The 19,741-nt window shown below is 52.2% G+C and overlaps 5 protein-coding genes across 5 annotated transcripts; 3 read left to right on the top strand and 2 right to left on the bottom strand.

Annotated features, from left to right (window-relative positions):
* Nucleotides 1-1,141: 1,141 nt before the first annotated feature.
* COCSADRAFT_177419 (glycoside hydrolase family 5 protein) lies at nucleotides 1,142-2,896 on the top strand (the record flags this gene model as incomplete). Its single annotated transcript, XM_007696775.1, has 2 exons — nucleotides 1,142-2,366; nucleotides 2,435-2,896. 2 exons carry the CDS (start codon nucleotides 1,142-1,144, stop codon nucleotides 2,452-2,454), a joined length of 1,245 nt encoding a protein of 414 aa, XP_007694965.1. The 3' UTR covers nucleotides 2,455-2,896.
* Nucleotides 2,897-3,743: 847 nt separating this feature from the next.
* COCSADRAFT_32403 (uncharacterized protein) lies at nucleotides 3,744-5,230 on the top strand. The gene is made up of 2 exons (XM_007696094.1): nucleotides 3,744-4,140; nucleotides 4,206-5,230. Exons 1-2 carry the CDS (start codon nucleotides 4,030-4,032, stop codon nucleotides 4,839-4,841), a joined length of 747 nt encoding a protein of 248 aa, XP_007694284.1. The 5' UTR covers nucleotides 3,744-4,029; the 3' UTR covers nucleotides 4,842-5,230.
* Nucleotides 5,231-5,361: 131 nt separating this feature from the next.
* On the bottom strand, nucleotides 5,362-8,951 carry COCSADRAFT_32402 (uncharacterized protein). Its single transcript, XM_007696093.1, has one exon. It carries the CDS (start codon nucleotides 8,718-8,720, stop codon nucleotides 5,784-5,786), a length of 2,937 nt encoding a protein of 978 aa, XP_007694283.1. The 5' UTR covers nucleotides 8,721-8,951; the 3' UTR covers nucleotides 5,362-5,783.
* Nucleotides 8,952-9,629: 678 nt separating this feature from the next.
* COCSADRAFT_32400 (uncharacterized protein) lies at nucleotides 9,630-12,024 on the bottom strand. The gene is made up of 3 exons (XM_007696092.1): nucleotides 11,860-12,024; nucleotides 10,893-11,783; nucleotides 9,630-10,846 (listed from the first exon to the last, which is right to left on the bottom strand). The coding sequence occupies exons 2-3, from the start codon at nucleotides 11,700-11,702 to the stop codon at nucleotides 9,860-9,862; spliced, it is 1,797 nt and encodes a 598-aa protein (XP_007694282.1). The 5' UTR covers nucleotides 11,703-11,783; nucleotides 11,860-12,024; the 3' UTR covers nucleotides 9,630-9,859.
* A 2,586-nt stretch (nucleotides 12,025-14,610) lies between these two features.
* Nucleotides 14,611-16,823, top strand: COCSADRAFT_155870 (uncharacterized protein; the record flags this gene model as incomplete). The annotated part of the gene is made up of 2 exons (XM_007696774.1): nucleotides 14,611-16,118; nucleotides 16,190-16,823. The coding sequence occupies 2 exons, from the start codon at nucleotides 14,611-14,613 to the stop codon at nucleotides 16,821-16,823; spliced, it is 2,142 nt and encodes a 713-aa protein (XP_007694964.1).
* Between the last annotated feature and the right edge of the window lie 2,918 nt (nucleotides 16,824-19,741).

Below are 19,741 nucleotides of genomic sequence, written 5' to 3'. Positions count from 1 at the left end.
GGGTATTTACTGTTTGGGCTCCCGTGCTTTGCAGATCATGAGGGCAAGGAGGCGCCCAAGTGCAAAGAGAAGGCCATGCTTTGTTCTTTTCCTCGGAACGCTGACTGTAGCATGCAGGGAGCGGTGCATGACATTGCAGCAGTCCTAACGGTGAATAGGCTCGGTGACATGTGGTCGGTACAAATTCCGAGTTCAAAGTACGGTACCAGAGTCTCACGCGACTATGTACAGTATGTACAACTGCTGTAGTGCCAGTTTACTACTATGTACTACTGCCACGACTACCACTACTACACTAGGCCAGGCAATCCGCCACCCAGCTTCAGCATTGCACCAAAGCTCTTTGCGCCTTCTTGGAAGCTTCTCGGCAGCTTGACTGTAACCCGTGAGCACCATGTCGGCATCTAAGTGGCTGCAACTCGCCGATCCCCACATCATCGCCATTACACCCGCAGCCAATCAGTACCATGTACCTGAGGTCCACCTACAACCTCTGCCAAGAGTGGCTCTGTCGCCTTACCTCCTGATTGCACATGACCCCAGATCTTACGCTTCTTGTTAATCATGGCCGAGGCCTAGGAGACCCGATTTTTGCGCAGCTTGAATCCACGACAGCTTCCTGCATTGGTTAGTCCGACAGTCGGGCGTGGCTTTCTCACGCTTCTTCTTCCAAGCCCTTGCGTCACCACGTCAATTGCCAACCGAACCTCTACCTCCGAACGAGTAGCGATGTACACATTGTTCAGGCATGGCCAAGTTTCCATTCGCTGGTCAGACTACGGTTAGTCACTTCCCAGACGCCTCGGTCGACACCGCTCTGAAGGCGTCTAGGATGGCTACTCCCGCTAGCTAGGATAGTTCTCCGCGAAGTGAGGATCACCACTACGTCTTGGAGCAGAACCAAACACATGCCTGTTACGTGAGTGTGACTGAAGAGAAAATTGGGGCAAACTGAGTGCTGTGTTGGCCTATGCCCGGGTCTTGATGTTGTGGTTTAAAGCCAACTTGATTCCCCGGTCTGGAGGCTTTGTTCAACTCGAAACTCAAGCACACCAAGCAAACAACCTTCTTCTATCCTCATCTATTACAAGTGCTATCTCTTTGAGCCTTCAATCAGTTGAGTAACACAATCTATCTCATCATGGTCGGACGTTGGACTACTGCAGCGGCCATTGGTCTGCTCGCTATGAGCACAAACGCATCTCCACTGGAATCTGTGAAACGACAATCTCAAGGTTACCGAACACCATCATTTGACTTTGGTGGGCAAAAAGTCCGCGGAGTCAACACTGGTGGCTGGTTTGTGCTTGAACCCTGGATCACTCCCAGCATCTTCGAAGGCAACGGCGCAATTGATGAATACACGCTTGCTGGAGCAATGGGCAGGGACGCGGCAAAGTCCATGCTGCAAAACCACTGGAACACATGGTATACTCAGGATGACTTCAAGCAGATGGCTGCCGCCGGTCTCAACATGGTCCGAATTCCAATTGGCTGGTGGAGCGTACTTCCACGTGACGATATGCCATACATTGCTGGAGCCTACGACAAGTTTGGTGAAGCCCTTGACTGGGCCGGAGCCGCAGGTCTCAAGGTCATGATCGATCTCCATGGCGCACCCGGGTCGCAGAACGGCTTCGACAACTCGGGCAAGCGCGGCTCGGTTAGCTGGACTCAAGGCGACTCAGTCGACTACACCAAGAAAGTGCTGAACAAGCTCCGCGACGATCATGCATCACACCCTGCTGTCGCCGCTATCCAGCTCCTAAACGAGCCTCTGGGTCCGGCCCTGGACATGAACACTGTCCGACAATTCTACATGGATGGCTGGGGTAACCTCCGAGACTCTGGTGTTGCTGTGACGTTCCACGATGCCTTCCAAGGCGTGACTTCGTGGAACCAGTGGGGTAGCGGCATGTGGAACTTGCTTCTCGACACTCACCACTACGAAATCTTCGACAACTCGGCCGTTGCCATGAGCGTCGACGACCATGTCAAGACTGCTTGCGGCTTTGGTAGGCAAATGGCATCGACCGGCAAATGGACTATTTCCGGAGAGTGGACTGGTGCCATGACCGACTGCACCAAGTGGTTGAACGGCAAGGACAAGGGCGCGCGTTACGACGGCACTCTTGACGGAAGCTCCAGGGTCGGCAGCTGCGACGGCAAGTATACCGGCACTGTTGCCAACCTTTCGGAAGACTACAAGACGGGCATGCGACGCTACATTGAGGCACAGCTTGATGGTTTCGAGATGGCCAACGGATGGATTTTCTGGACCTGGAAGACGGAGAGCTCGCCAGAGTGGGATATGAAGGCTTTGCTAGCCAACGGCGTCTTCCCACAGCCACTGACCTCGCGAAAGTGTGAGTAACGCGACCCCTTGTTTGCATTTGTTTTGACATTGTATGAGCCTGAAGCTGACAGCCACCAGTCCCTGGCCAGTGCAACTAAGTAAGCAGTTTGGCATTTAGGTAGTGCGCAGATAGTTTGCTATTCTCCGCTGCTGTTGCACGATGATCTGCACACGAAGCCCGCTCCATGGGCAAGAGAGATGTGCGAGCTGCGCACTGACGAGAGATGACGAGATGACGATGTTATGAATCCCATTCCGCTTCGAAGATACCCCGACGCGTTCACTCGTTTTCCACCCGGGGCCCCACCTTGCAAGCTTTAAGTACAGAGTTTACCTGGCGCACGAATGTCACGGTTTCAGGAGCTGGTTACGAGTAAGTTGTTTCTAGGATGTTGGCCCCCTGATTGTGAAGATGGGCCAAGAGAGCTGTAGTCGGCGCATTGTACATATGACATGAATTTAGCAGCCTAGTTAGTCGAATTCTAAAGATGAATTGAATCCCAACAAGCATACTGAAACAAGAGCAAATGTCCGTGTCGCAGTGTGGAGTCGCAGCATGGTTAGTTTTGACGGCGATGACCATTGGAGGAGTCGGCGGACGGCGGTAATTTGCGGGCTTATTGTGGCCAGACAAGCGCAAGGCCTGGTCGTCGGTGGAGGATGCAATGGATGGTTATGACGGGTGCAGGTCGCTTGTCAGAGATGAGGATGATGCAAGACGACGGAGGGCGCCAAGCGCAATGCTCTCCTTTTTTAGAGGGCGGCCTAAGAGAGGGGCAAGGGGCAGTGCTGGCGGTAGTCTGCATGACTGTTCCTGAGGCTAGTAAAGCTGTCAAATTGCGGGCGGTGAGTGGTCGCACACAAGGGGGGGAGCGCGCGCGCATATATCGCACCTATGTATGTATGTATGTATGTATGTATGTATGTATGTATGTATGTACACAGTATGCTATATACACACAGACATATCGAATTGAGGCCCACGGCAGATACGATGTCGATAGCGTCAGTTAATTGTGCTATGGCATCCTAGTCGTCGTCGTCGTCGTCAGATGCTTCGCGCGCGTGCGCTCATCTCCCGCAGGTTGGCAGACGAGTAAACGGGCATGGCGGCGCGGAGCTCCTTTGTTTTCCCTTCAGGCGTCCTTCCGATGCACCACTTCCAGGCTTCAATCTCCAGAAATAGGCCGTGCGAGCAGGGCCAGGCACCTCACCGGTTCCGCCACCAACCCTCCTGGCTGTCTCCAACATGACCTGGCTGCAATTTCCCAGCGGGGCGCCATTGGCTCCAGGCGCTCAGATGAGATGCTCTTCAGGCCTAGCGGGACAAATTCAGGTACGAAGCAAGAGTAGTGCCGACGTGCACAAAGTTCTGTCCAATCTCCTGTCAGCACTAGCCAATTCCTCTATCCCTGCATAGGACCGTTTGGGGGCCGCTCTCAATAAGAATGCGCATGCCGTGCCGCCTCAGTCGCGTTTCTTCTCTTTCCTCCCATCCTACAGTATATTACTGCAGCCTTCAGAAGACATTCGTTGCTTCAGCCTTTCTTTAAGAAACTCCTCCCACAGTCGTCACTCTTTACCCAATCTTTGCTTTTGTAAAGCTACATAATATTCCTTCGATATCCCAGCGATAATCTAATACCCACACAACCAAAAACCAAACAAACACCATGTACTCCAAGGCTACCATTGTCTCCATCTTCGCTGGCTTCGCCGCCGCCCAGATCCACCCTGCCGTCGGTGACCCAAAGGGTAACCCCATCACCCGTCCCTTGAACGAGGTACGTTTTTCCATACAAATCCAAAACACACAAACAAACAGAAAAACTGACTCGTCGCCCCTTAGGTTGTCCCCAAGTGCGAGCCCTTCACCATCACCTGGGAGCCCACCACCCCCAACTCGGTCTCGGTCCTCCTCCTCAAGGGCCCTGCCACCAACGTTGTCAAGTTCGGACCTTCTCTCGCCGAGGGCATCAAGAACAGCGGCAGCCTGACCTGGACCCCCGCCGCTGACCTCCCCATCACCGAGGCCAACCAGGGCTACGGACTCCAGATCATCGACGATGTGACCGGCCAGTACCAGTACAGCACCCAGTTCGGTATCTCCGCCGGCAAGTGCGGTACCGTCTCTTCGTCTGCTGCTCCTTCCGTTGCGCCTTCGTCTGCTGTTCCTTCCGTTGCGCCTTCATCTGCGCCCGCAGCAGGTTACCCTGCTTCGTCTGCTCCCGCTGGTTACCCTGCCCACACTCCCGTTGCGCCTTCTTCGGTCGCCTCTGTTGCTCCTTACCCCACTACCATGGCTTCTGCCCCTGCGGCCGTCGGTACCGGTGGCCTCTACCCCAACGGCACTGTCCCCAAGCCCACTGGCGGTAACAGCACCACTCCTCCTCTTCCCGAGCAGACCACCAACGCCGCTGCTGGTCTCTCCGCTGGTCTCGGCCTCGTCGGTGCTGCTGCCGCCGTCGTTGCCTTCATGCTCTAAGCATCTTCGCTTTTTTTCTCTCCTTCAATTGTTGCCTCGAGGTTGCGAAAGATGAGGTTGCTAGTACCCGCTGTGTTCGTTGACTAGCAAAAGGGAAAAATTCTTTGGTTAATGGAATGATCGCTTATACCACTCGTGTTTATTATTGGCTTTCTCGTTCTGGTGGGATGGTGTCGCTCTGCGTTGTTGATTTGAACATCACACGCTGTTGTGGATATCGACAGAAATATATTAGCTTTTGGCTGATTGCATAAACTGAGAGTCTTCTGAGTGCCACTTGTGACATTGTCGTTTGAAGATGTGCAGTTAAGCCTCGTATTTGCTTTTGTGACCGAGCTCCACAACCCTCTTTCTGCAACTATGGACCCCCCCAACCCAACCCAACCCAATTTTTGCTTTTTTTCCTGCTTTGCAATCCAGCTCCAGAATAGAAACGGAAGAAGAAAAACTCCTCACGTCGTTTCATCGTCTTTCCCCGCATGCACGTTGCTCAGCAAAAAAACAAAACAAAAAAAGCAAGCGTTGTTGATCTCCCCCAGAAAAATGCATGTATTCTACTTTCCCACAAAATGGGAATAAAGGGTATCTAACGTATAAATTCTCTCTCTCTCTCTCTCTCTCTCTCTCTCACTCCATTCCGTCGTCGAGTAAGCACACCACACAGGGTACTTAGTCATGCGCTGTAACACATCTCCTCTATCACGCCCAATGCACTCCACCCCCCACGCCAAACAATGCATAACTATCATCCCATCTAACAACAAAGCAATGCAGCAAAAAAAAAGAAGAAAACAAGAGCTCAAGATATGGGTATATACATAAACAACCGAAAATAAAAAACCGTTCTATCCATCAGTCATGATACTTTACTTGCATGCCTCCTTCACTTTGCAAAACCTCGATATATACATCTACTCCCCATCGCGCACCCTCTAAAACTTATCACATAATGACACAATGCGTCCTCCTCTTTGCCTTCTTTCCGTTATCTCTTCCTTCTGAATCTGCATTTTGACGAGTGTCCATTCTCGAGCCACCACCCCGTGCACTCAGCGACTGTCCTCGCGTCTGCGCTACTGCGGCTCGGTGTGAGAAACTGGCTGCATGGTTGGCAAGCGGGGGCGCGCTGGTGGGGAGTTGGTGGGGAGACGCGAACCGCTGGTGGGGAGTTGTCGGCGGTATTAGCGGTGGCAGAGCGGCCATTCTTGGGTCTACGCTTGGTCTCAATGCTGATGGAGAAAAATTGGAGTAGGGAGCAGGAACAGAAGCATTTTGTGGAACAGGCCGGCGTTGTATGTGTGGTGCGGAGACGCGGCGGGAGCCTGTGTTTGCTGGGTCGGATGATGATACCGAAGGAGGCGAGTAGAGATCGCGGTTGACGTGTTCTGAGACCGGATTCCTTACTGGAGTTTGGTGAGGAGACCTGTATGTGGATGTCGAAGGCGCCGGATGTGCGGAGTATGGCACTTGACCTGCTGAGGGGCGTACTGACGAACTCCGTCGACTTTGCATTGGGTCCGAGGGGTGCGGTGCAGGATACGTAGATGGATGGATGAGAGTTGGTCTGCGGCCTCTTTCCTGGTCTGGGGCAAAGGATGTGTTACTCAAGATGGATTGCTGGCGTTGCTGGTACAGATGCATAGGCACCTGTGAAATGCGTACAGACGTATTCGGTAATGTGGAGGCGGGAGGCATGGAGGACGATGACAGTACACTAGGCGCTCGTGGCACTGGAGGCGCATCAGGATGGCTCAAGCTAACGCTTTGTGCCGCCGCCGCTGTAGCTGTGTATGCTGGTGGTGGTGGCACCCAATTATCCGCGTCACTCTCGTGAGGTAACTCTCGGTGTCCATCTGCACGACGGTACTCCAGGGGCCTATACGGCAAGGACCGTAGATGCCGTCGGTTGGCAGGAGATACGGCAGCCACAGTAGCAGCTCTAGCTAGCGACATCTGCGACCTCGGCTGCTGGTTGTCATATGGAATTTCAAACAGAGCCTGTGCCTCCTCTGGCGTCAACTCTTCAGACTCGTCGGTTATTATTACCGGCCGCGGCGCGTTCTGATTCGCAGCAGAAGTATTTGCACGTTGTATAGGCGTGGATCCAATTCTCGAGTTTCTCCGCGATACCGATTCGCTGCGGTCCTGAGCCCTACGTTGGGCAATGGTTCTGGTCCGTACCAATTCAACCTCGCGGTCAAAGTCAATCGACCCCTCTGGTAGCATCTCCCCAGGACACAGCGGATCGAGGTCATACTCTGTCTTCAGTGGTGTTGGCGGAACACTTCCAAGAGGTTTCGTCTTGTCGAAATCGAGAACAATAAGTACTCCGTTTGATCCCAAAGACGCGCCAAGGACCTCGTTCTCGTCAGGCACTGTGCTCGAATTTCCAACAGCCACGAGTCGTTGGACATTGGCGTTCAGCCTGACCCATCTCAGCACGCAAATCTCTTGCAACGTCCCCGCATCGCCATTGGGTATCGGGATACAAAAGCAGGGCTGAATCGGAGCTTCCTGTTTCGACTTTTCCTTGGGTTGGTATTCCCAGCCGGGGACTTGGTAGATCCATATATTGGTCGTGCCCTGGATGCGTAGAGCGACAGCTGCGAGGTCAGCATTGGGTGATACCGCAGGCATGGCGTCGTCGACAAATTCCGAACGCGTCCAACGTTGGTGGTCGGGAAGAAACATTTTCCTCTGTGTGAAGCGCTGGCAGGCAATGTCGTAGATGCCCCAAGAATCCTCTTCGGCGTTAAAGGCAAACAGTTCGTTAAATGTGCCAGTGTCCGCGTCTGGAAGAAGTGTAGCCTGACGCGCTATCCTTGCTGTCTCTGGAAACAGGACCGAGCCCGTCCATGCGGCTTCGGGTGGTTGTGGTATTGGCTCCCCCTCCTCGGTGAGGGGCCCGTCGTACAAGCCAGGCAGAACAAACAAGGCAGACCCATCCGACTTTCTCGCATATCCCGTGATGAGCAGAGTCCTCCCATCATCTGAGAATTCCAGCGCATCCCCTGCAGGTCCCGAGAGCGTACGTCGCAGAGTTTCAGGTACTTCAGGACCAATAGCTATAACTTCGATGCCGAATTTATTCCCCGTTATGAGTATGCGTGCATCTGGGGAGACGACAATGGAGCTAGCCTCGTGTACCAGCATGATGGTCCGCCTCTTCTTGATCTGGTCGGTTCCCTCGCCATGTATCTCGTAGAGGTCGACTTGGGAGGGTCGCGACAGGACCGACAGGAGGAAGCCATCTTCGGTAATGTCAATGGCAATGGGCTTGCGTTTGACTTGCAGCGTCCGGGCCCACAATCGTGGCAGCTCAAGAGTCTTTATCAGAAACAGATTCGAGGCAGAGTAGACGGCCACGAATCCGCCCTTGCGCGAGACGTTGACGTCAAAGCTGTCGGGCAGGGCAGAAGACGATGCTGTGTTGGAGACGAGTTCGAGGAGTGAGAGGGTAGGGTGAGCACACGGTAGGGTTGTGGGTGGCGTCTCAGGGCTGGGTCGGTCGTCATAAGTGGTGGCCGAGGTCATGGCCGTCGAGTGACCCGAGGACGAGAGGGCGTCGGTGTTGACAATGGAAGAGGCCGAGAGCAACGTGTGCAGGAGGTCATCGTCGCCCGAGTCTTCCGAGCTTATAGAGGCCGCGAGGGCACGTTGTTGATATGCCGCCCGACCTGGCTGGGTGGTGGCGTCATTGGCAGTGAAGGCGACTGCCTTTGCTCTGCCCTGAGCGCCTGGCAGCCCCGTCGTCTTGGTCCTGGTCGTCGCAGTCGCAGTCGTAGTCGCAGTCGCAGTCGCAGTCGCAGTCGCAGTCGCAGTCGTCGTCGTCGTCGTCGTGGGAACGGAGCTGTGGAGATGGTCGGGCATACCCACCATGGTAGGCCCCGTTGCAGCGTGCCTAAGCCGACAATGGGGGAGGGGTGGTGAGGATTAGTCGAGGGGTATGGTGGCAGGGCTCGGGTCAAGTAGGCTTGGAAGCCATGGTCCGCGTCGATGTCTGCGTCAGTCGTCGGTGGTCGCAGGCGAGGAGTCTAGCAATGGCAAAAGCAAGTTGCGAGCATGGCGATTATCAGCAGCGCCAGACCGGGGAGGTCGGCCAATGTCTATCAGGTTGTGTTTGTGTGCATTTGTATGGCTGCAGCAGCCAGCCATGTCGGTCGGAGGTCACGTTGCTGCATTCAGGCTGGCTGCCCATGGCCGATCTGCCGCCAGCACGCTAATGCCAACACGTCTTGTGTGATGCAGGCGGCGTGTGCTATTTACAGCAACACCGGTGCCCCGTTGGTGGGCGTGAACTCGTATCTTTCCACATGGCGCAAAATCTGGGTCGCTTCTGACCGCCACGGCAGCTGCACAGTTTGGACACTGCATACATACTGGCACTCGGCCAGATGACAAACTGCACCCATATGTACACACGCATGCCCGCGATCCTGCAACGGCGACACGCTGGCAGAGCTCCAGCCAGCTCACACGCGCCCCTGTGACGGTATGCTGCAACTGCAACACCGGGCTGGGAGCTCGCCTTTCCTGTTCGTCTGGTGGTGGACCGCTCTTCGGGCCCCGCCTAAACCTGAGGCTACCCACCAACCCCCCTACGCTTGCAGCTGGAAACGCGGGACAGGCCTGACCTTCCATGCTCTGCCATAGGATCCCTCGGAATCCTCGCCACCGCCAGACCTGCCGCTAGTTCCGTAAGCTTTTCTGCCTGCAGCTGTGTGACTTTGTTGCTCATGCATACCAGAGTCCCGCCTATGCCCTTTATCGTACATCATGTAAACGAGGTCCCTCTATACGCTGTATACGCTCTATTGTACGTGTGCATGTTACGCTATGCTACCCTCCTCTAGGGCTGCCCCATCTGTTGTGTCCTCGTGTTTCATTGTCAGCCGCAGCTAACTAATCATCTGTAACCCCGCCTAGCCCCATCGGGCAACAATCTGGAAGACCCACTGAACTATATCAAACGCCAAACTCCAACCATCAATCCATGCACCACCACCACATGCATCATTCTATGCACCTCCCCAACTCGCACCTCCCCCTCCAATCCCCGTGCTGCCGAGATTGGAGCTGTATCGCCGGAACCCGATGCCCATACCGATAGGCACTGACGATCGTCTTCGGACTGCCCGTCTCCTGCTTTGTGAATGACTTCTCGCCGGCTCCAGGCCATGCCCCACCCATCTTTGTGCCGCATGCTCTCCTCCGCCATCCTCATCGTCTGATACTATCCCAAAGCTCGATCGTGTCGTCGTGAGGCTCAGCAGGTTCGGCGGTTCGCCCAGATCTCCAAACTCCGACTCTGACTGCACTGCATCGTCGCGATCCTGTAGCACCGACGCCCTTCCATTTTCTACCGCACATTCCTCTTCCTCTTGCACAACCTCGACGGTGTTTTCCTCGTCGTCAATGTCGGAATCCTCACCGAACCCCTCTCCTTCCACGAGCCATAATGTCGGGATACACGCAGCAAATCCAATCATAGATAATGTCCAAAAGGGTACAATCACATAGCCGCGTTTGACGCCCCACGTGAACAATCCGCCCGCCAGCGTCGGCCCGGCCGCCCTGCCAACAGCACTGAAGCTTGTGGCCAGTCCATTAATCGTTCCCAACACGCGTAGACTCGGCGCGCTATTCGTGAGCATAATGGTGCTCGTCGGGAATGCAAATGTACCTGCGACTCCTCTAACCACCAACAGCAATACCATCGCAATCTGCCGCGAAATCGGGTCCTGAATAAGCGACAAAAATGGCGTCATAAAAAACACCATCGGGAACATGATAAAGGCGATGCGGAGACAACGGAGCACGCCAAGATGGCGAGCAATCGGTGGGAAGAGCAGAAATTGGCATAGTGTGCTCGTAATGGCAAAGAGGGTAAAGATGAGACCAATCCGGCGCGACTCGAGACCAAATCCCCCTGCAAACTTGAGCGGGAGCGAGACTGCGGGATCAGAGTCGAGCTGGATAGGGTGATGCATAAATACTGGAAGCAGCTATAGGTGGTTAGCAGTGGTAGATCGACTTGTAAAATGAACTTACCTGATCGTATGCTTGACAGTACAGAGCTAGCAGCGTATATACAACCAAGTTCATTGATGTTTGAAACGTCAGAGCATCTCGAACTGAGGGCGTCTTCTCCTTGTTGTTCTGTTTCTTCACGCGAGGCGAAGTAGCTGCTTCAGCGTCTACTGCCTTTTGCCGGCCAAGAAGAGGTTCACTCTCGCCATCCAGACCCTTTCCCTCCGTCTTCAAACGCAGCAGTTTCCGGACAAAATATGTTAGTCGGGCGCCGGCCCTCAGTCCTAGATCCGGCTCGTGCTTCTTGCTCTCCAGCGTTTCCCGGAGAAACAACCAGCCAACAACAATCCCTATGGTGAAGAATATGGCGGCGGCAATATTTGGCAAAACGTAGGGAAATCTTTCCAGAAATGCGGTACCTCGTGGTTTCCGCGGATCTACGCCCAGCGGATTCGCAAGCGCACCACCGAGGGTAGGTCCAAATGTTGCGCCCACAGTCCATACGAGGGGCATCACACTGAAAGCCCTAGGCTGCAGCTCTTTCCACGGACACAGTTCTGCCACGGTCGTTCGCAGGATGCCGACATTTCCATTCGAAAGACCCCCCAGAGCGCGCGCCACCAACGCCATGGGCAGATTGACAGAAAAACCCCATAACAGCATCGTCCACATGGTATTGAACAGGCCAAACAGTATAATTGGCTTTCTGCCATAGCGATCCGATGCTGCGCCCCAGAAGAGACCGGTAAATGCCTGACAGAGGGAAAATATCGACGAAGAAATACCAGCCCATCGCGCAATGTCGTTTTTGGGAATACCAAAGGATTCCATAAGTTCAGGGACGTACGGGAAGACCGAAGTCAAGGCTATAGGCTCGGAAAAGCGGCATATTGCTACAATACCATACAAGGTCAGCGACAAGCACATAGGAATTAGAGAAACGCACGCAGCATTGCCAACAAATAAAAACGTACATAGAATAACCAGTTGCTTAACTGGTAGCCGGTGTTCTGTCATGACGGCGGTGATTGCGGTGTTCGCATGCTATTGCTCCGCTAGCTAGTAGCCAGCAGTAGCTAGTAGCTAGTAGCTAATCTCAAGGGCAAAAGAGGGAGCGAAAGAGAAAAGAAGAAGGCTGGGTAGTAAAAGAGAGAGGTAACAGTCACATCGCCAAACATGAATGCGCGGTCGCATTTGCTTGAGTCGGCCGCCGCCGCCGTCCCCATGACCCATAACCACGAGCGGCTTAGCCCGCCGTCATTGCGGGGTGCAAGCGTTTTGACAGGGCGCCTATCTGACGGTGTGAGAAAAGGATCGAGTCACCCACCACACCCCGTCGCTTGCTATGTAGCTTGTGCTGCTTTGTCATTCCGAATTCCGATCGGACTAGAAATAAATTATGTCGCGCACACACACACACACACACACACACACACATACCTCGTGTCTGTCCATTCTCTTCCCGTCGCGTGATGCAGTTGCTGGCGTTTGCATTTGAATGCGATTGCTGTTCATCGGTTCGCAAGTGGTTGGGGCTAGGCTGGGCTACCCAATACGTACTATTGCCGGAGGCGAAATGCGCCGCGCATTTGAATGGAACCGAACCGCGCCAGGGTTCAGGTACCTGTTTTTGGTGTGGCGGAGAAGAACAACTCCACTTGGTGGTGCTTTTTTTCTCTCCACTTTGCGCATTTGCTTATCCGGTGCTTGTAGCACGCAAGCACAAGCACAAGCGCTTGCAGGATTGGAATAATCGGTTGTCTTTTTTTGAACGTTTAGCGATGTAAGCGGTGAGAAGAATAGAGTTTCTTATTAAGTGATTGTTGGTGATATGATAGGGTGGAACGCCCTAATCTAAGTGAGCATGTGAACATGTTTACATGTGATTGAACAGTTTGCAGGTAATATTACAGTGAGGGAGGATAACTTCCTAATTGGGCATTCTTCGCGCAAACTCCTGTCTTGGTAGTCTAATGATTTGCTACACTGGCCAATCAGCGCATGTCCATTTTACTGTTCTTACAAAAACACGCCTGGGAAAGCTACCTGGTAATAGTATCACTTGTGTCACCCGCTTGACACGATGGTGTGTCTTCTTCCTTGTGCGGCTTAACCTTCTTCTCTTATATTGTCCTTTACCTTGACTACGTTCTGAGTGATACTCTACCTACTTGAGTCTGGCACTAATCACAGTTGCTTCTTTCCTTCCTCACAATCCGACGGTGCTTTCTACAACTTGTTCAGTCTTCTCTCTACAAACATCAAACACTCTTGCTTCCTCAGCAAAATCACACTGGTACCTACACTTCCCCTCCCAAAACTCGGTCAAGACTGATCTACCTAACTCCTCATAGTCAACGTTCTAGCCATGGATGTCTCTACAACTACAGCTTTAGGAAACCCGCATAAGTTGGTTTGCAAGACTGAAACTACACCAACATCATCATGTCACAAGACTGACGGTACCCGCGCAGATGAAGGCGAAGCTGGCGAAAAGCCCGATCACACAGTCTTTAACGATCTAAAGCAAGATGGGACCCAAACACAGGCCACGAAGAAATTCTGCAACTTCGCTGTGAACAACGGTCTTACCGACTCATCCGGACTCCCACAGGAATTGCGCTTGATACTCTACAAAGCCGCGTTTCCTGAAATGGACCGATCCATTGTTTACAAAAGACCTGATGACTAGGTAAAAAACAAATTAGTATTCATTGGACCTGTTGAATGTCAACATGATCACCCAGTCCTCCTCAAACACCCAATCTCGGGAGCCATAAAGCGCGCACGTCACGTATCCCTACCGCACAAAAACAGTCAAATTCAAGCGGCACCAAGAAGTAACTTCGCGCGTGATCCGGCCACTCGTTTAGAATTTCTTACAGAATACATGCGCCAGGTCCAAGACACCGAGAATCGGTGCTCTAGATTGAATTTTCCTGATTTCCGTTGGGCAAGTGAGGTTTTTTTTACCAGGACAATGTACTAGGTGAACTGGCCAAACGTATGATGGAAGAATTTCAGAAAATACAGGGGGCGTATGCGGACTACAAGTACGATATACTAAAGTATCTTGTCGACTTTAGCAAGTGAATGATGTGTGGTAAGCAAAGGTGGTTCTTGGGGATGCTAAACAGCCTACATGCTTCATAATATCTGGTATGTCAAGTTCTGGTAGTTGATTTCGTAAACATTTTCTTCTATTGGTAGAGGCTGGATATTCTGGGAGAGAAAAATGTAGGCATTTGGGACAATTAGTTCATATTTATATCTCTTAAAATCTATATAATATATTTACAGAGTACTCTGTCAGCCACGCCATCCTCAGAAGATCGAGGACTAAGGAAGTACGTGTGAATCGGTTGTCAGCGCAAGTTGAAGTAAACTACGACAAACCATCACTAGAAGCGAACGCCACGAATTACAACGTGTCAAAAGTCAATTACATGAACCAATCACAAACAACTAGGGACTTGATGACCGACAAAAGCCTCTTGTCTCAGGCGGCTATTGATTCGCTTAGGAAACACGCTACAGCAAGTGACATTGAGTGACATCATCAACGTAACCCAGCAGGTTAGCAACAGAGCCTTCCAACAACAAAAACAAAAACATATCAACGCCGGAAACAAACTATAGCAGCTTGGAGCGACAGTACAAAGGTAATTGATCTGGACCGCCGACTATGAGTTCGTTCTGGCGGCCACTTGACAGCCATGACGACACGGACGAATCAATCATGACAGATCCGCTGGAAGAGCTACAGAGCCCGCGGAAGGCGAAAGACGACTTCATCAAGTATATGAAAAATGAGGTGTTCAGATTGAACTTTTATCGCGCGCACATGCTATACTTTATTGTCGTCATCTTCGTCTCCTCACTGGTTGTGTATGGTCAAGGTCGTGCCGATGGACCGAAAGAACTGAGTAGTGCCCATATGACGTACACAGATGCATTGTTCTTATGCTGTAGTGCTATGACTACAACAGGCAAGCTCTGTCATACCAATTGGCTGTATCCATCAACTGACGACGAGACAGGTCTCAATCCGGTCGATCTCGGCCCACTATCTGGTTACCAACAAGCCACCTTTGCCATCCTCATGATGGTCGGCAACATACCGTTTGTCTCCGCAGCCGTAGTTTTGATCAGACGAGCTTTGTTCCGCAAGAAACTAGCAGATGTCGTAAAGCACTCGCACACAATGCAACGATTAGTCCGGGATATTGAACAAAATCACCAGTCAGATCAGGCTGAAAACAACAGAAGCAGTAATAGTAGCAACAAAGGCCTACGACAAAGGTCAACAGTATCTCAAGACCCTCAATCCCAAGGCAAACAATCCCACAACCAAGACTCATCCAAAGTGAACATCAAACCTGCATCTCGCCAACGCAGTTACCACTACGAAACAGGCTTCGGCTTCATGCCCACACCCTGGGAAACGCAATTCGCACAGAACCTCTTCCACCGCTTCATCGACTTCTTCGCCACAGAACTAAAACCCGAACATCACGACTACATCTCCTTCAAACCGCACTTGGATTCCAGGGGCCGCTTCCGTGACCTGAGCGAGGCGGATCGCATGGAACTCGGAGGCGTTGAGTATCGCGCCCTACAAGCTTTACTCTTGATTCTGGTCGGCTACCAGATATTCTGGTATCTACTCGGCATCACCTTCCTGCTCCCTTATGCTTACAGGGAAAATATCAAGAACGTGCTATACACCGCCCAGCCCGAGGGTATCAATCCGGGCTGGTGGGGCTTCTTTGCAACAGCCACTGAGTTTGCAAATGGTGGTCTGAACATATTGAACGCAAACTTTATCCCTTTTAGCGGATACTCCTATGTCTTGCTCGTCTCTGCGACTGTCGCTTTTGCAGGCCAAACGCAGTTTCCGATTTTTCTTCGCGCGACGATTTGGGGGTTGAAGAAGATGGCGCCCAGGCAGTCGCGGTTCAGGAGTACCATGGATTTTCTGTTACAGCATCCACGGCGGTGCTTCATTTATCTTTTTCCGGCTCGCGAGACGCTGTATTTGTTCGTCACACAGTTCGTGATTGATGTCACTGCCTGGCTTTGCTTTGAGATTCTCAATATCGGTATGCCGGATGTCGAGGCTCTTCCGACTGGCACACGTATTCTGGATGGTCTCTTCCAGGCAAGTGGACTCAGGACCAGTGGAGCGTATATTATCTCCTTGAGCTCTCTTGCTCCAGCATGTCTGGTTGCATACCTTGTCATCATGTGAGTTTGCTGCAAACACGGATGGATGATATTTATAGATTATGCTAACATTTATTCCTTTGTTTGCTTAGGTACATTTCGATTTATCCAATGACACTGACACTGAGGAAGACGAACACGTACGAAGAACGATCAATTGGGCTGGAAGAGAGTGATAATAGTGCTACTGGTGTAGCTTCACACTTGCAGAAGCAACTGGCCTACGACATCTGGTTCCAATTTCTCGTCTTCTTCCTAATCTGCTGCATCGAGAGACGTCACATCTTAAATGCCGATCCCGGATTTAGCGTCTTTTCTATACTATTCGAAGTCACATCAGCATATGGCACCGTCGGCCTCAGCCTCGGTGTCCCGGGTAAAAACTACAGCCTCTGCGGCGACTTTGCCAGTTTGAGCAAAGTAGTGTTGCTATTTGCAATGCTTCGTGGTCGCCATCGAGGTCTGCCTTTTGCAATTGACCGAAGTATATTATTACCTGGCGAAGAGCTCATGCACCGCATGGACCAGGAGTACAATGCCAAAGGTACCGAGGACCCGCGACAGGAAGCTGAGCTGAGAAGGGATATTGAGAGGAGCGGTGTGAAGACGCTGGACAACAATGGAAAGGGGGAGCAAGACCCTGAGCATAGGAGACGCTCGCAACCGAATAACCATACTGCTTGCGAGTCGTCGTCGGCGACGGTACAGGCAGAGTCAGATCCTTGATGATGATGACGACCACTTGAACATGCTCAGCCACCTTGGGTTTCTTGCGGCATTACTATCGGTCTAACGTCACACCGTGCGGTACCGACAATGAGCATATAGTGTATTGGATTCGGGCAACGCAGCTCCGTGACACAGTCCTGACGACTCCTTGTTCAGCAAGCCCACATGCCCCCCGCCCATGCCTTGCATGCATACCGTGGACAGCCAACTCTGATTACTACGTGCAAAACACGTCACGGATTGTCGGTCCTCTTTCCCTAACGCTTCGGTCGACTGCAATTTTCTAAGTAGAATCAATCGGATATGACCGAAGAGCGCCACAGCAACATGCGTGGTAAGATGACTTGATGGGGGTGAACCTATACTTTGTTCATGCAAAAATCATGGGCGCGAGCCATCAGCCTTACAAGGCTTGCAATCCATCGCGCGCGTACGTCGTTAGGAATGTACATTTATGCGCCTTGTAGACTAAAGGCACCAGCCAGCGCAAAGAAAAGCAAAAAGAAAACAAGAGTGTCCCCGTCTCCACTTGACGTCCTTCCAACCCCAGTTCGCATAAACGCCGCTTGAAGCGCTCAGACCCTGAATCTCCACATGGACGCCCGACACGTCGAGTCGCAGACGGGCGACACCAAAGAGACCCGACAAAGGCGCAAGGACTGCCGGAGTGCAGATCCGCATCCAGACTTGGTAGATGCACCGGGGCGCGAGGGACATGGGAATTGACTCGTTGGAGTGGGAGGATCAAGGGGGATCAAGGAGGATCGGAGTTCGATGGAAACGGTGTCCTGGTTACAGGGAACAAGTGACAGCCACATTGATGGGCTGGGAAATTGGCTTTCCCGCAGATAATCCGCCGTATCAGCGAGTCAGATTTTGGGGGGACCAGCCTGTGGCGTTTGGGGATGTGCGTTGGGCAATGACATCGGGGGTGAGGGAGCAGCGGACGGGAGATGTGCACGATGGTTCGGTAAGTCGAAAATGAGGTGGCTTTTTTTGGACAGGGGTATGCCGGGGGGGGGGGGGCAGTGTGCTTGGTCGAAAAGAACACCATGCCTCCTTCTAGAATGCAAACACCACGCACACCACCCACGCTGACGCCATAGGCCATGGAAAAGGAGGCGGCTTTCTAGATGGTCGATACGAGAAAGATAGATAGACGCATGAAATGCGATCGTATACCTAATCTTGCGGACCCTTGATTCCTTCCCACCGCATGCGCAACATGTGGGAGATTTCGAATCCAAGACGGAAAGGTCGAATGCAACGAGGAAGTAACTAATTCACCGAGAAAACCTCCCTTTTCATGCCTTCCCAACTTGTGTGGACCCTCCTCTTCTGCTTCTCTTTTTTGCTCACCGGAAGTACCAGGAACAGGACAACCGAGGACAAACACGATGCCCCCAGAAAAGCAAGAATACTACCTTGACGTAGCAATCTATCGCTGGCGCAACGATGACAGTAGTAGGGTAACCTGACGTTAGCGAGTTATAGTAATCGATTAGGGCACGGCACTGCCTCTGTTCATACCGAGCGATCAACATGCCTAATTACCTAAAAGGGCTCACAAATCCCCCCTTCCCACAAGGGGACATGGTAACTACATAGTTGACAGCACAAAAATCGTACGATTTTTCGAAATTTTTTGGTGATTTATTGGGCTCTAGCGAGCACCCGCCTTCCGATAACGGTGAGTTCCGTCTCGCGTCTGCGGGAAATGCGGGGAATCGCGTAGTGCGTGCCGAGAAATGTGGAAAGAGGAAAGAGGAAAGAGGAAAGAAACGCCGTTTGTGGTTTTTCGGGTTGATGCTGAGGCTGAAGGGTGCGGTGAACCTCGGTACGTATTATTCTAGAAGTTTGAATAGGAAGGTAGAGCCCTATGTTTACTATGAACTCATATTCCAGTGGTGATTGTTTTGTGCGCAAGTCAAGGCGGGGCGAGGAGGAACTGGTGCGGTGTGAAATGTTTCATAGCTATTTTTTATACTTGGCTCGCGCGCGACGAAGGATTGTTTTGGTGTCGCTATTTTGATGGGTTTCCCCACTTTGTTCATATGCAGTGGATGTGTGTAGATGAGGGGAGGATGCGATGCCGCTGTGTATCGTATAGTACCCGTTGCAGGTCAGGAACATAGCGTGTATCAAGCAGTATGTCAAGAAACCCTCACCCGGCACTGCGGGAAGACAGGCGAACAAACACGACCATCGTCAGTCCAGCAAATTAAGCCCTCACGAGTCCCCAAGCCACATTAGCGATAGCCGTTGCGGGATTGCGGGGAGGACAAAGGCGGATACATGGATGCGAAGCAACCTTTGTTTGGCATCATTCGGAACAAGGTGTGCGGGGCGTGGACCCCCATCTCATTGTACTTGAAACATTTGAACCAAACGGTACGTTCGGCGCTACCTGGTTCTTTTCGCCCGACACGCGCGCGCAAACAACTGCAGCAGCGCCAGCAGAGTACGAGAAGTGGAGGGTTTCAGTGTAGCGAGTGGGTGGGCGAGAAGAAATTGGGTTGGGCAGTGATGGTGTTTTGTGGTTGAGGAGGAAAGGGGGAAAGCAGAGGCAAGAGAGGGTTATGAGGAGAAAGGTGGGGGAGCAAGTGCAACGGAGTGCCGAGATGAACCGGTCATGTCGTTGCGGTTGCCGTTTGTTTGTTTGAACTTTATCTGGCTGTTCTTGCCCTTTTTGGTGGCTGGTGTGCCTGCGCCCCATGTGCTACGGAACTCAGGAAATGAAAACATCTGCACCTAAGAACGCCCCAGTGCGCGGGGAAGAACCTGGGGGAAAGAAAGGCGAGAGCCGGAAAAGAAACTAAGGCCGCTGTTAACTCCTGCAGGACGGGAGGGACATTAGTTGTTTTGATGTTTGATAGACATGTCCTGTACTTTTTCGGAGATTAAATTGTTTGCAG

Source organism: Bipolaris sorokiniana, assembly GCF_000338995.1.
Source record: "Bipolaris sorokiniana ND90Pr unplaced genomic scaffold COCSAscaffold_1, whole genome shotgun sequence".
In the NCBI taxonomy this organism is placed as follows: Eukaryota; Fungi; Ascomycota; class Dothideomycetes; order Pleosporales; family Pleosporaceae; genus Bipolaris; species Bipolaris sorokiniana.
The sequence above is the reverse complement of the archived record's forward strand: the minus strand, read 5'-3'. Positions and strand labels throughout refer to the sequence as shown.

What these genes read in the sequence shown, in the direction of transcription:
- COCSADRAFT_32400 (XM_007696092.1), bottom strand. Translation starts at nt 11,702, where the DNA reads ATGGAATCCTTTGGTATTCCCAAAAACGACATTGCGCGATGGGCTGGT. An exon ending in ACTGTCAAGCATACGATCAG is followed by an intron (nt 10,847 to 10,892) that starts GTAAGTTCATTT and finishes AACCACCTATAG; the next exon opens with CTGCTTCCAGTATTTATGCA.
- COCSADRAFT_32403 (XM_007696094.1), top strand. Translation starts at nt 4,030, where the DNA reads ATGTACTCCAAGGCTACCATTGTCTCCATCTTCGCTGGCTTCGCCGCC. An exon ending in TCACCCGTCCCTTGAACGAG is followed by an intron (nt 4,141 to 4,205) that starts GTACGTTTTTCC and finishes GTCGCCCCTTAG; the next exon opens with GTTGTCCCCAAGTGCGAGCC.
- COCSADRAFT_32402 (XM_007696093.1), bottom strand. Translation starts at nt 8,720, where the DNA reads ATGGTGGGTATGCCCGACCATCTCCACAGCTCCGTTCCCACGACGACG.